General features: G+C 38.7%; 1 protein-coding gene across 9 annotated transcripts in view; it reads right to left on the bottom strand.

Moving 5' to 3' along the window:
• The window catches only part of LOC139477182 (uncharacterized), a 164,222-nt gene extending 148,790 nt beyond the window's left edge, over positions 1 to 15,432 (bottom strand). For all 9 annotated transcript variants that reach the window (XM_071259743.1, XM_071259760.1, XM_071259755.1 and 6 more), the window contains exons 1-3: positions 15,375 to 15,432; positions 11,465 to 13,077; positions 3,137 to 3,324 (exon numbers count right to left, since the gene is read on the bottom strand). In XM_071259743.1, the coding sequence (XP_071115844.1) occupies positions 3,137 to 3,324; positions 11,465 to 13,012 (1,736 nt within the window). In that variant the 5' untranslated portion in view covers positions 13,013 to 13,077; positions 15,375 to 15,432. The remainder of the gene's footprint in view (positions 1 to 3,136; positions 3,325 to 11,464; positions 13,078 to 15,374) is intronic.
• Between the last annotated feature and the right edge of the window lie 216 nt (positions 15,433 to 15,648).

Raw genomic sequence — 15,648 nt, 5'->3', positions numbered from 1 at the left:
CCTCCAGCATGGGGTGCTGGGGACCTGGTCATCTCTTACACCCAGCATCAGGTGCTGGGGACCTAGTCATCTCTTACACCCAGCATCAGGTGCTGGGGACCTAGTCATCTCTTACACCCAGCATCAGGTGCTGGGGACCTGGTCATCTCTTACACCCAGCATCAGGTGCCGGGGACCTAGTCACCTCTTACACCCAGCATGGGGTGCTGGGGACCTAGTCTGCACCAGAATCTCCTAAGAAGTCGACTTTACTCATGCCTTTTCAGAGTTTGTAATCCAACATGTCCAATATATATTGAAAATGTGGCAGCCATGGTTGCGACCAACCAACACAAACATAGTAAGCTTACATGAAGTTTTAGTTCAGCTAAAAAGTAAAATTAGTGGACAGCAGCAAACAGCCCAGACTGAGATAATCAAATGACATATTTGACTCAAAATTTACAAAAATGATTAGTTATCCTCTTTACATGGAAAATATACATAAAGTCACCACTGAACATAGCACAGCTCTCCTTTGGCAGAAGAAAATTTACCAATATGCGCCAATTCATTGTTAGAATTGGAACTCTTGCTCCACATGTTTAATCAAGACAAACAAGACTGATTTGGAGGTCCTATATTCCCCCAGCTCCTCACCACATTTCAAGAGGAAATAGTTAACAACAAGTGCAAAAGTGAGCGTGGCTCACTAGTACCCCCGACCCGCCAAGTGTGTCAGTAGTTACAAATTAAATAGCTAGGATAGGGTTAGGCAGGGTTCCCCCTAGGCTCCAATATCTGAGAGTCACCTTGACTCAGCATATGAATTTTTGGGAGTCAAAAATATTTTGGGGGAGTCAAATGTTTTATTGTATGATTAATGAAATTTAAAGTGTTCACTGTTAATGTTACACTTAAAGTTAAGTATCTTTTAAATATTATATGTCTTTAGTTTAAGTTAACAAGTGCTAATTAATGTTCTCAGCTGATTGTACTACAGAGAAATAAAGGATATATGAATGAAAAACAAAGTTTGTTGGTTTTATCTTTTCACAATCTTTAATTACTTCACAGCTCATGAAACAATTTACAGTGACACTAATACAGGATGAATAAATAACATCAGTCTCAACTGTGAGTGTGAGACATAATTTTTAATCATGGATGGATATTAAAATACATTTCATGTCAGATTATAATCTAATACCACTAGCTCATTTACATCTTTTATCTAGTTATCTCGTATTATCTATCAACAGTGAAGTTGAACTGAAGACTTGTGAATGTGAACACTCGTAATATTTTCTGGTTGAATACAGTTTATTAGCAACAACAAACACGCCCAAAGCTTTACATTTCGTATATACCATATTTATTCGCGTATAATACACACTCGTGTATAATACACACCCCTAATTATGGGCTATTAAATCCTGAAAAAAATATCTCTCGTGTATAATACGCACAGACTTTTCTTCAGTCTTATTTCAGGCTGTCGTGATCCGTCATCAGAAATAGCATAACAAATCCGAATTGAATTACGCAAGTTAATCCTGTTGTTACACTATCTGGTAATAAAAATGTGTTCTCTGTATATCTGACCTTATGTTTGTTATCTATTTTATTAATTTTATTTAAAATTTCATTCAATAATGTTTACCTAAATTTCGGCAAAAACATGTGTCCCTCCGATACTTTCAACTTCTGTTTACCCCGTTCCATAGGTTCTGCTTAACCACATACTGTAACCGTGCCAAATCACATTATTCACCACAACAATGATAATATTTTCTTGTGTTTCATTTTATACAAGTCTACACATCTAGATAAACATATGTCATGGTTAACTTTTAGTGAGAAAATATGCCGAAACATGAAAAAACTTGTCTATTTGCGGAATTTTCCTTTGTTTACATCACGTGCTGTCATCGAAGCCTCATGGAGTGTGAGAGTTACGTTCACTTTGATGCATAAATATATTTTAAAAACTAGACGTAAATTTTAAGATGTTTGCATATATTGTCTTCAGAAAATGTTCATAAATTAAGTTCAGGTGAATAGTTGTAATATTTTCATTCCAAAGCTGGTAAACAACAACACAGATATTTTGAAATTGCGTCAGTCATGACGCGCTCATTAATTTCTGGACGTATTTTTCCTTAATTGAGAGTCATATACGCAAGAATACTGCTTCAGGGAAAACCCTGGTTAGGGTTTGAAAAATTCATAAAAAAATGGAAAATTAATAAAAACAATTGTTTTCTTTTGACTGCACTCCTCCATATGACACAGATTATATGTACTAAGTTTGAGATGAATCCACTGAAAAGTTTAAGAGAATTTGCACGGACAAAGTTTTCGGACAGACGTTAGGGTTTGAAAAATTCATAAAAAAATGGAAAATTAATAAAAACAATTTTTTTATTTTGATTGCACCCCTCCATATGACACAGATTATATGTACTAAGTTTGAGATGTATCCACTGAATAGTTTAAGAGAAACCGCGCGGACAATGTCTTCAGATGGACATTAAGGTTTGAAAAATTCATAACAAAATGGAAAATTAATAAAAACATTTTTTTTCTTTTGACTGCACCCCTCCATATGACACAGATTATATGTACTAAGTTTGAGATGAATCCACTGAACAGTTTAAGAGAAACCGCGCGGACAAAGTTTTCGGACGGACATACGGACGGACGGATGGAATCTTGGTATAACTTTATACCCCCGACAAAATGTCGGGGGTATAATTAGAGATAACAAAACAGACCCACACTTCAATACTTTACGACCAACTTGTTTCTTTAGAATTAATGAGTCAAACCTTAAAATCAGCAAACTGCAGCACTTCATCACCACTTCCAAAACAATGCCCCAAGTAATCATGACCCACTTACTAATTTCTAACAAACCAAAACCTGACAAACATGAGACAAACTTTGAAGGCCTGCAAACTTGTATGCAATAAGTGAGTGAGTATGGTTTTACACCGCTCCATACAATGTACCCATGTCGGGAATCGAACCCGTCATGACGAGAGAACGCTTTAACTTCAAGGCTACCTGACCGCCCCTTGTGTGCAATAAACCTAATCATCATGGTCATGATTCCAACATCTTGATGTGATAAATATTCCAGGTACAAACTTACCTTTTTACCCAGACTGGTTCGTTAGTGCTGTCCTCCTGTTGATATGATGACTGCAGAGCCACACCCTTACTGCGCTGGATGGCTGACTTGATGTCTGCAATCGCCATGTCTAGGGCCTCGCGCTTGGCCTTAAGGTCATTCATAATAGCCTGAGCATCCATCTCCTTATTTCGACTCTCAGAATGGTCCTTCAAAGAAAAGGACAAAATCTTCAATAGATTCAAAAAGCTGTTTTTACTATACTGATTGAATGATTGTCAACATAAAAGATGTGAAAGGTCTCATTGGACTCAACGTAAATAAAGTTTACCCACAAATATCAATATCAGACCCAACTTTGTCCAGCATTAATCACTTTCACTTCCATTAGGATCTGGAAACTAATGTAAACTAGTGGTTCTTGGTTGAAACTACAAAGATTCTTGTAGCATAATTTTGATTCTACCTAAGAAATTAAATTTTGACTTGAAAAAGACGAGGTTTGATTTTGATCCATTTCATCAGTTGCAAAAATATCTTTCCAAGTTTGCAACTTGAGTGGATCACATCACTTAAGGTATTACTCCTGCATATGTAATGACCACACACAACTTGGAAACAGGCTTCTGTAGCACTTCTGTCCAACATGTCCAACCTTCATCACTCTAAATTGGTAGGTTTAATGTGTTCTAATACAGCCTCGGCCTGCACAGTAGAGTGTTGTTTACTTATAGTTCTAATACAGTAGAGTGTAGTTTACTGACTGTTCTATTACAGCCCCGGCCTGCACAGTAGAGTGTAGTTTACTGACTGTTCTAATATAGCCTCGGCCTGCACAGTAGAGTGTAGTTTACTGACTGTTCTGTTACAGCCCCGGCCTACACAGTAGAGTGTAGTTTACTGATTGTTCTATTACAGCCCCCGCCTGCACAGTAGAGTGTAGTTTACTGATTGTTCTAATATAGCCTCGGCCTGCACAGTAGAGTGTAGTTTACTGACTGTTCTGTTACAGCCCCGGCCTACACAGTAGAGTGTAGTTTACTGATTGTTCTATTACAGCCCCGGCCTGCACAGTAGAGTGTAGTTTACTGTTGTTCTAACATAGCCTCGGCCTGCACAGTAGAGTGTTGTTTACTTATAGTTCTAATACAGTAGAGTTTAGTTTAATGATTGTTCTATTACAGCCTCGGCCTGCACAGTAGAGTGTAGTTTAATGATTGTTCTAATATAGCCTCGGCCTGCACAGAAGAGTGTAGTTTCCTGATTGTTCTAATACAGCCCCGGCCTCCAGAGTAGAGTGTAGTTTACTGATTGTTCTATTACAGCCTCGGCCTGCACAGAAGAGTTTAGTTTACTGATTGTTCTAATATAGCCTCGGCCTGCACAGTAGAGTGTAGTTTACTGATTGTTCTAATACAGCCTCGGCCTGCACAGTAGAGTGTAGTTTACTGATTGTTCTAATATAGCCTCGGCCTCCAGAGTAGAGTGTAGTTTACTGATTGTTCTATTACAGCCTCGGCCTGTACAGTAGAGTGTAGTTTACTGACTGTTCTAATATAGCCCCGGCCTGCACAGTAGAGTGTAGTTTACTGATTGTTCTATTACAGCCTCGGCCTGCACAGTAGAGTGTAGTTTAATGATTGTTCTAATATAGCCTTGGCCTGCACAGAAGAGTGTAGTTTAATGATTGTTCTAATATAGCCTCGGCCTGCACAGTAGAGTGTAGTTTCCTGATTGTTCTAATACAGCCCCGGCCTCCAGAGTAGAGTGTAGTTTACTGATTGTTCTATTACAGCCTCGGCCTGCACAGAAGAGTTTAGTTTACTGATTGTTCTAATATAGCCTCGGCCTGCACAGTAGAGTGTAGTTTACTGATTGTTCTAATACAGCCTCGGCCTGCACAGTAGAGTGTAGTTTACTGATTGTTCTAATATAGCCTCGGCCTCCAGAGTAGAGTGTAGTTTACTGATTGTTCTATTACAGCCTCGGCCTGTACAGTAGAGTGTAGTTTACTGACTGTTCTAATATAGCCTCGGTCTGCACAGTAGAGTGTAGTTTACTGATTGTTCTATTACAGCCTCGGCCTGCACAGTAGAGTGTAGTTTACTGATTGTTCTAATATAGCCTCTGCCTGCACAGTAGAGTGTAGTTTACTGATTGTTCTAATATAGCCTCGGCCTGCACAGAAGAGTGTAGTTTACTGATTGTTCTAATACAGCCTCGGCCTGTACAGTAGAGTGTAGTTTACTGATTGTTCTAATATAGCCTCGGCCTGCACAGTAGAGTGTAGTTTACGGACTGTTCTAATATAGCCTCGGCCTGCACAGTAGAGTGTAGTTTACTGACTGTTCTAATATAGCCTCGGCCTGTACAGTAGAGTGTGGTTTACTGATTGTTCTAATATAGCCTCGGCCTGCACAGTAGAGTGTAGTTTACTGATTGTTCTAATATAGCCCTGGCCTGCACGGTAGAGTGTAGTTTACTGATTGTTCTAATATAGCCCCGGCCTGCACAGAAGAGTGTAGTTTACTGATTGTTCTAATACAGCCTCGGCCTGTACAGTAGAGTGTAGTTTACTGACTGTTCTAATATAGCCCCGGCCTGCACAGTAGAGTTTAGTTTAATGATTGTTCTATTACAGCCTCGGCCTGCACAGTAGAGTGTAGTTTAATGATTGTTCTAATATAGCCTCGGCCTGCACAGAAGAGTGTAGTTTACTGATTGTTCTATTACAGCCTCGGCCTGTACAGTAGAGTGTAGTTTACTGACTGTTCTAATATAGCCTCGGCCTGCACAGTAGAGTGTAGTTTAATGATTGTTCTATTACAGCCTCGGCCTGCACAGTAGAGTGTAGTTTAATGATTGTTCTAATATAGCCTCGGCCTGCACAGAAGAGTGTAGTTTACTGATTGTTCTAATATAGCCTCGGCCTGCACAGTAGAGTGTAGTTTACTGATTGTTCTAATACAGCCCCGGCCTCCAGAGTAGAGTGTAGTTTACTGATTGTTCTATTACAGCCTCGGCCTGCACAGAAGAGTTTAGTTTACTGATTGTTCTAATATAGCCCCGGCCTGCACAGTAGAGTGTAGTTTACTGATTGTTCTAATACAGCCTCGGCCTGCACAGTAGAGTGTAGTTTACTGATTGTTCTAATACAGAAGAGTATAGTTTACTGATTGTTCTTATACAGCGTCGGCCTACATAGTAGAGTGTAGTTTACTGATTGTTCTAATACAGCCTCAGACTACATAGTAGAGTGTAGTTTACTGATTGTTCTAATACAGCCTCGGCCTACATAGAGTGTAGTTTACTATGTTTGTTTGTGCATATCTATCCCTTTGTAATGGACATGTTGTTTAACGCCATACTTAGCAATATTCCAGCTATATGACGGCGATCTGTAAATAAACGATTCTGGACCAGACAATCTAGTGATTGATCATCATGAGCATTGATTCACACAATTGGGATATAATGATATGCATCAGATAAGTCAGCGAACCTGACCACCCGATCCTGTCAGTCGCCTCTTGCTTCAAGCATAGTCGCCTCATACAAGCACGTCCTGCTAAAGACTTCACTAGACCTACATGGGTCATGTAGTTTACTGATCGTTCTAATACAGCCCCAGCCAGCACAGCAGGGTTTAGTTTACTGATTTTAGTTGGCCATTCATCTATCAAGTCATAATTGGTCATTCATAACAAACATATCATAGTTGGAATAATTTGTTCATATTCCAGAACGGTATTGGCCAAAGCAGAGAGTAGCAGCCAGGTATCCAAACTGACTCATGGTTGCAAATAATGAAAGATGATGTCATCTCTTCATGGTGTCACAGAAGTTAGGACAGCTTTGCAACTTACAAAGTAACCTAACTGAGGACAGAATATCCGCAATTTGTAGTGTGTTGGTTAAATCTCTAAATCTCTAATTCCTTTCAATCATAATGGTAACGGTACGGCAGTTATTAGAGTGAGTGAGTGAGTGAGTTGGGTTTAACGCCGCTTTTAACATTATTTCAGTTATATCGCGGCGTGTCAGCTTAATGTGGGAGGAAAGCCCGAAGTGATGCAGGCCTCAGACGTTTTACCACTTCGGTGAAACCCAGGAGCACGGGTATGGTGCTGGCAAACCTAGAAACATAATCGGTGCGAACCGGGATTCGAACCCACAATCACAGGTTTCTGGCGTGTCCAGGGGACGCAACTCTGCACAGCGAATCGCGGCGCCTTAGACGACTGGGCCACCCGTGGCCCCGGCAGTTATTAGAAGAGGGTTGTTATCATGATTAACATTGATTACAGTAATAAAAAACTTGTTTTGTTTGAATTGAAGCATTGCTCCAGGATTTTGTACACATTGTGCATGACAATGACTCTACAATTAAACTTCCTGTTCCACCTTGTTGACCTCTGAAGGTACATGGATACACATGACAGAAGGTTCATGGATACACGTGACAGATGGTGATAAAAATCTAAATAATTCATCATTACAGATTGAAAATTGCTTTGCAATCTTGTGAATAGAAATGGATAACATTCCATTCTGCAGAGGTTGCTATAATGGTTTGTGATTACTTGCGACCTTGATCTCTCCTGGAAATTAGCCAAAATATAGTTGAGACCACTGTGGAGACGTGGTTACCATTGGTAACATTGTTAGCACAACACTGATGAAATCAAAACCACTTACTCTTCACTATATCTGTAGGTGTGCAAGCATATCAAAGTTTTATTACAACAGATTCAAAATGTTCAATGTAAGCGAACACATTTACTTGAAATAACTTGAATAACCTTTCTTAGGATACGCTTTACTACTCTTTTGGTAGGCATATTCAGATAATGTCATTCTGTTTGAATATACACTTGACATATAGTGAGTGAGTGAGAGTGGTTTTACACCGCTTTTAGCAATATTCCAGCAATATCACGGCAGGGGACACCAGAAATGGGCTTCACACATTATACCCATGTCGGGAATCAAACCCGGGTCTTCGGTGTGACGAGCGAACGCTTAAACCACGAGGCTACCTGACCGCCCAACTTGACATATAATGAGAATCAGTTTTGTGAATCATGGAAAGATAAAAATCATCCTTATCAAAAGTGGAGTAGAACATATATAACTTCTTTTTTTTTCTGTTGCTTATTACAAATGAACATATCATTATTTTATAAATAGACACAAAAGCCAGTTTTTTGTATACAAGCTACGGAAAAAGAAACAGTTATCAACTAACAATGAGTGACAATTTGGCCAAAATTTGTTTAAAGAGGTTTTTGCTATCATATATTGATGCATTGTGTTTGGTCGTGCATTGTTCTTGGGTGTTTGTGAGCTCCTCTTTAAGTTGGATAAACGTGAGCGGTTTATTGAAATATTTATATCTATAAGTCATGCACTTTGATACAATGATTAGTGCATTTATTGAGTAGTAGGTCTGTGCTGGATAACCTATTAAGACAACGTCTTTTGTCATTGTAATTTTGATCTGTATTTTATTTAATTTCCATTTTGGAAAGAGCGTTTTTGAAAGGCATTTAGAAGTGATACACATAAGGAAGAGAATTTATGTCCATTGCTTTTCCATTCTTTTGCCTTTCAGTGCTAATTACCCCCAGCCTCTCGTTTGCCCATTGTCCATTACCAATCAGTGATATTTTAAGTCCTGGCTTCCAGTAGTCCATAACTATCAGTGCTAATTACTCTAAACTGTTGGCTTCCACTGCCTATTGCTAATCATCTATCAGCACCAATTATCTGCTGGCTTCCCTCTCTTAAGTTTCTACCTTTTGTTATCTTTGCTGTTCCTAGATGTACTTATATATATGCTCTCTGCCTCATAGCATTCATTTACCCGATGAAGGAGTAAGCATATACTCAGAAAAGGTTGTGTTCCTCATAAATTGACATCCATAAATTCTCTTCCTTAATCCCAAGAGAGTTCACTTTTCTGCACAACAAAAATATGTGTTCAATAGTTTCTCTGAAGTCTGAACAGAAGCTACGTTAGTTGTCTACGTATCCCATCTTGTGCAATTAATTCTTAGTTGGTAAAATAAGGTGCATTATTTGGTATTGAAACCATTGGAGTTTGGTGTTGGTTACACATCTAAAAGATATAAGGTTTTAGTTAGGCTTATCTTTATCCGTCTTACTTTCTAGTAGACTTTCCAATTTATCAGTGTTGATTTGTGGCACAATATTTTGTATAAAGGTTGAGTAGTAATGTTGACTTCCCTTGGATGTTTTAAGTAGGTGAAACAAGTTAAAAGTAGAATAGGATATTCCATTTTCTTTTGGAAATTGTTTATCCCCATTATGCGAGAGTACTGTTTTACAGAGTTCAGTATGCTCATGTATTTTAGAAAATGTGTTTATATTTGAAAGGTTTCTTTGAAATTTTCAAACGAAAGAAAAAGTCCTGTTTAATCAATAAGATCATTTTCATAGATCTGCTCTCAAAACAAGCCAAACCAAGTAATATTTGATCATGTTTTCATCAAATATTAAAAACATTTCCAGGGCAGCTTTAGCTAGTGTGGTCAAAACAATGATTCATCTTGGATTCCAAAATAAGTGCCTGTGGTTGGCAAATACGGAAAAAGCTGTAATTGTTCAAAATATTGATTTTAAAAAACATTTCTTGTTTTAATAAAATATTCAATGCGATAAAATAAAATCGAGTTCAACCTTTCTTTCCGTTTATGGTTCATGTTACTATGAAAGCCACCTTTGCAAAGCGAAAACCTAAGTTACAATGTACATGTCACATACATGGAAATATTAATGTAGGTACATTTGTACAAGGGAATGTAAGAGAAAGGAGAGGGTTGATGAGGGGAGATGCAGGTTCTTATTAATTTTAAACTGACCAAGACATAACCAGTGCAGCCAGACCCGAAAAGGTTTTGGGAAGAATAGGTCTTCAGCAACCCATGCTTGCCTATAGGAGACTATGCTTGTCATAAGATGCAACTTGTGGGAACTGCATGTCATGAAATAGTGTCCTTGCTATGTTTGTTATTGTGAGTTGAGGTGTTTTCTGTCATACGAGTTGAAACTTTGTTTCCACCACTTGTGACTGCCGGAACTGCAAGCCATGAAATAGTGTCCTTACTATGTTGGGCGTGATATGGCGTCGGCATGGGACGAACATGGTGGAGGAAGAGCAGCAGCAGTCACTTTGTTTGACTTCAGTATATTGCTAGCTGAGCAACAGGTGTACATGTAGTTATGAAACTTTTTAAGGATTGCTCATTCCTTTGTCCTGAGAGACACACATCATTCCTTGGGCACCAATGGCCGCCTTAGAAAATTTTGTGACTGCTGTGGAACGGACACTTGCCATATTTCTTCTCATGTTATAATATTCAAATATTCAACAAGTTAAAAGAAACTATTTCACAGATTATGCTTGACAGTAATGAAAGAATGATGTTACCAAGGATACATAAGATCACAGGAAGGTAATTTTAACAGTGCCATGACGTCAGTCCATTAGGACACAACTCAAAAGGTGTACCTTATTGCAGGATGAAGTACACTCAGCCCCTTTCATCCTTTAGCGAAACATCTAGGACTTACTGCTTTCAGTAAACGACTAGAAACTATATAAGGAATGTAATGCTTCATGTGGTTAATGATAATTAATTTTATGGAATGATGAGCATGAAAACAGTGTAATTGCACTGAGGTCACCTGGGTATGTAATCAACAGATTATAATGTCAACAAAGAGAGCAACAAATAAGATGTTGCTGCCACAATGGTATTCTAGACCAAAAACTGAGAACTTTAAACTTGCAGAGTCAAATATATATTTCAGATAATTTCAGAGCATGATAAAAACACAAAGGTCAATACAAGGTTCAAATATTGCAAAAATATCGGAACGTGTTGAGTCCTACTACCAACTAAACTTATACCACATTTCATTACAGTTTGAACAAAATTCCATAAAAAGGCTGCCATAGCGACCATATGGAAAATTGGATTTGAACTTCTTGAATAAATTGTGAGTCATCATTGGTGGGAACAAGCTAGTTAGTTTCAGCTTCATGTGGCTTGTGGTTTCTGAGGTTATGTTAACAAGGCATGATAATCAACAGACAACGGACCACAGCATAAAGACACTTGACTTTCTGTCTGGTGAGTTAAAAATAAGATTTAAATCATCTTTTTCTCCCATTCAATACCTCTCATTGGCATCAGGCAGTTGTCTGAAATGAAATATTACTGTACCCAGGCAGTTGTCTGACCAATAAATATAACTGTACATAGGCACTAGGCAATGGTAAGTGCAATGCCCGATCTGAACCCTACCACACAAATACCTCACCTTGTCTTCACTGTTCTTTAACTCCTGCTCAATGTCCTGCTTCTGCCTCTGTTTGAGGATCTCGGAGGGGATGGAGGAGTCATGGTTCCCCATATCCTCCACATCGCTGGCCTGGCTACTGGACAAGCCATCATCCACCATGGGCATGCCTAGCGTCGACCGGTCACCATCGGACATCACACTCTCTACCTCCACACTATCACATTCAGTATTCTCAGGTGACAATGTAAAGCTCTTGCGGTCATCCACCATATTACCATCAGTCCCGTTCAATGGAATCTCGGTGAGAGAGTCCTCATTCACTCGCTCTGTTGGTGCAGGTACTCCTAAATCCTGCAAGATCTTTTGTTGAAGAATCTTCTCTGGAGATGTTTCTCTGGAGCTGTCCAAGGACCCACTGTCCTGACTGTTCATACTGTTCCGTTTTAAATTCAAAGAATCACTGGAACTTGAATAAGCTAGCCTCATGCCTACATATGAATTACCCTTCTGTACACGAGCATACTTAACATAGTCGTACTCATTCTCAATGTTCAGATTTTTTCTAGGCGCTATAATTTGAATGCCATCCTTGCCGTTTTCTATAACCCCAACTGTTGGCTCCCCTGACAGTTCTAATCCTAATGCACGAGGTAAATTTGGCTCTAAATGATTTTCTATCCTCTCCATTTCCCGCTCAGAGCTTGAACCTTCTCTATCACTCCCAGAACCCATGGGACGATCACAAACTCTTCGAGCAAGACCAGGGGACTGTTTTCGGATTTTTGGCTTGGCCCCCTGAGCGTTATATGTTATGTCATCAATATCCTTATCATAAGTCTTTATCTGCCCAATTGTGGGAATATTATTCCGGATTTCTAGACTGTTTCTCTTTTTTACTGCATCCATTACATCATTGAGTTCTCTCACATTTTCAGAAGATGAAGCCTTCCTTCGGAGTATCACATTAGTCTTGCTATCATAAGATCCATTCTCAGACACATCCGCATCATCTTCTTCACCAGTGATCGTAATGGGAACATTGTCATAATGTTTGTCTGAACACACACTCAAATTCTCTCCTCCGTTCTCCTCAGGTGAGAAATCAGATTGTTTCGTAGCCTTATTAGAACTCTGGTTTGTGGATTCAGACTTCCGTGCTACAGCATAATGCTCCGATAGAGGAAGATCGGAAGACTCAAACCGTTCTATATCTTCAGGTGGGAAGTCAGCAATACCGTCAGGGTCGTCCGGTTGATAGGAGTCATTGCTGTCCTCACTATCCCGGCGGGATAAGGACGTGCTACCTGCATCGGCATCCTCGAGGAGATTCTGGTATGATATGGAACTGATCTCGCTGGGATGCCTGGAGCCCTCCTCTCCCATCTGTACCTCCATACTGATGTTGTCAGCTCCATCATCGATCATGGACTCAGAGAATTCAGACATACTGACCATGAGTTGATGTTTGGGGGATCCACCACCTCGGGCACCATCTACAGAGTCACCTCCGTCCATATCGCAGTGTATGATGTCTTTTACTTCCACATATCCTTCATGGGTTGTCATAACAACTGCAGATGTAGGAAATGGGGAGACAACTTTGATGCAGTCACTCTTGTTTGGCCAATCATCTTGAAAAAAAATCAAATGGTGATTAAACAGTTACTTCATGCAAAACATTTTGAACATAATAATATATTTTCTTACTTGCCTGTATACAAATCAATTAACTACATTTTCTGCATACAATCAATGTGAAGACAATTCAAATCAGATTCAGCTTTCCCTTCATTACTTATAAACTGAGGAAGGAATTCATTACCTATTCGGATTTCAAGTAAATTGACAATAATCATAACAGTATTGAAATACATACAGGTAAAAATATTTGAAAAAATCTTACCACACAATAATATACACTGACTTACTTCCAGATAACTTGAACCTGACACTTTGCCACTGGCCCCAGACAAATTACCTGACATGAACCACAGACTTATAAGGATAATCTTCCTGATAGCATTGCTTCTCATAAGACTAACAGGATCAACATGATCAAGTGGTCAGACTTGCTGTCTTGGTTGATGCATGTCACTGTATCCCATTTGAATAGATCAATGCTCAAGATGTCAATCACTGGATTGTCTGGTCCAGAATTGATTGTTAAGAGACTGCCATCATTATATTGTTGAATATTGTTGAGTGTGACACTAAATGACACACAAAACTAAAATAATCGTAGGGTGCTATGATCTCAATTTCCATGCTATGTAATGTTAAATCCAACAGGAAATCAATCCACAATGTCATCGTACGAGGATAAATGCGCAAAAGATTTTCACATTTTAGGATACTTTCTCAATAAAACATTTCATGTCATATGTTTATCTAAATGTGTAGACTCATAAAAAAAATGCAACAGATGAAAAACATATGCAATGAATTGAATAGATTTTGTGAGAGGTGGCAGAGGTACTAGGCTGGCCACAAGAAACACTGGGTAGAAGAGTGATTGGCTTCATATGAGCAAGGCATTTACATTGTAAGCTAGGCTTTGTTAAGCACTGGCTTCTAATCCAACCAAGCCGGCAATTTGTATTTTGTACATCATTTGAAAAAAACAGACACAAGCTTCCTCTTCAATTTGCCTTTTATCAAAATATGAACTATGCCAGTTATTCTGCGCAGCACTTGGGTTGACGGCTTTGCTATTAGTAGTGGGACGATACACTGATGCATCGGTGGAACACGATGTTTTACTTCTCGAAAAGAGTATCGATCACAATCTCACACTAACTAAAAAGTATTGATTCTTACCTTAAATGCATTTTTTTAATAAATGTTACACCAAACACTAATTACTTGTGAAAATGAGTAGTGAAAACGTAAATATCTTCATCCATTGCGCCATACTTGAAACTGCCAACAGTAAATCATTAGTGTGCCAGGTATATGGCCATTCTGTCTATGAAAAAGATGGCTTACACACCACAGATAATAGCACATGCAAGTATAGTGATACCTATCAGATAGTGAGCAAGGTATTGTGATAGGTATCAAATCGCAGAGTTGGTGTATTGCCCCAGCCCTATTTGCTATGTGGAGCTATATTGTTTTGTTTTGAGAATTGAATTGTGCTTGAATAAATGGTGTGACTTCGCAAAATTATTTTATGCATGATTTCAATACACTCAAAACTGTCGGCATACTGGCACTCACAGGCACACATTGATATGTTTTGATAAATAATTGGCACTGTTACATACACTATCTCTGTGTTGTGCAGAGTATGTTAGAAAATGTTAGGTGCATAATTATATCACCTTTTCTATAGTATTAACCAGTCCTAGATTAGTCATTCACTAAATCAACAAATTATTCAAACAATGTCATTAGAAATGCATTACTGTACTGGGTGATCATATTCTATAACCTGCATCCCTGTTCATCAAACAGGCTGTTACACTGCTATAAGAAAGACGAATACATACAACTGTTGCAATACAAAATATCTAGCGTGTAGCAATCTAAGACACACCATTGATTTAATTCCTAACAATTAAAACGTGTTCCAATGCAGATTGGAATACAACATACGACAATATACCATGATTACAAGACAATTTTACATCGCCGTGAATTCGGTTTCGATAATTATTTCAGAATGCTCCCACAATACACGCATTATTAAAAGTATGATACAAACCATCAAGACACACGGCGTTTCTCAAGCACTAGGTGTTGGAAACAAAACCCTATGAATCACAATGTTAGGCCTGTCTTCAGGGATGGAATGGTCCTCGAAGCACCTGCTTTTACAAACATCGTGAGTTTCGACATTTAGCAGAAGATATTTCTATGTCACCTTAATGGTAGAATCAATTTTCGAAAAACATTAAATAATCTTTGAAATTCTTCCCCATTTTACCTGCATCTGATTACGGATGCACGATTCGCATCACCATCATAAATGTCAGACATGATAATAACGAAGCAGCAGAGCTAACATATTTTTAGTAAGTTTCGTATTTTTATCGCAGGACATATTGCATTATATAACCTGAATTATTTGTTTATTTATAATTGAATCACGTCCAATGAAACCTATTATGATATCCTTTGTCTATCATAAGCAATATTTAGTATTTGCCACTTGTGTGACTGGTTGTATCATATCAGTACGGGAGCACGCTAAACACTTA

The sequence above is a fragment of the Haliotis cracherodii genome, unplaced genomic scaffold (genome assembly GCF_022045235.1).
Source record: "Haliotis cracherodii isolate W230 unplaced genomic scaffold, xgHalCrac1.p SCAF_1, whole genome shotgun sequence".
Lineage (NCBI taxonomy): Eukaryota > Metazoa > Mollusca > Gastropoda > Lepetellida > Haliotidae > Haliotis > Haliotis cracherodii.
The sequence above is the reverse complement of the archived record's forward strand: the minus strand, read 5'-3'. Positions and strand labels throughout refer to the sequence as shown.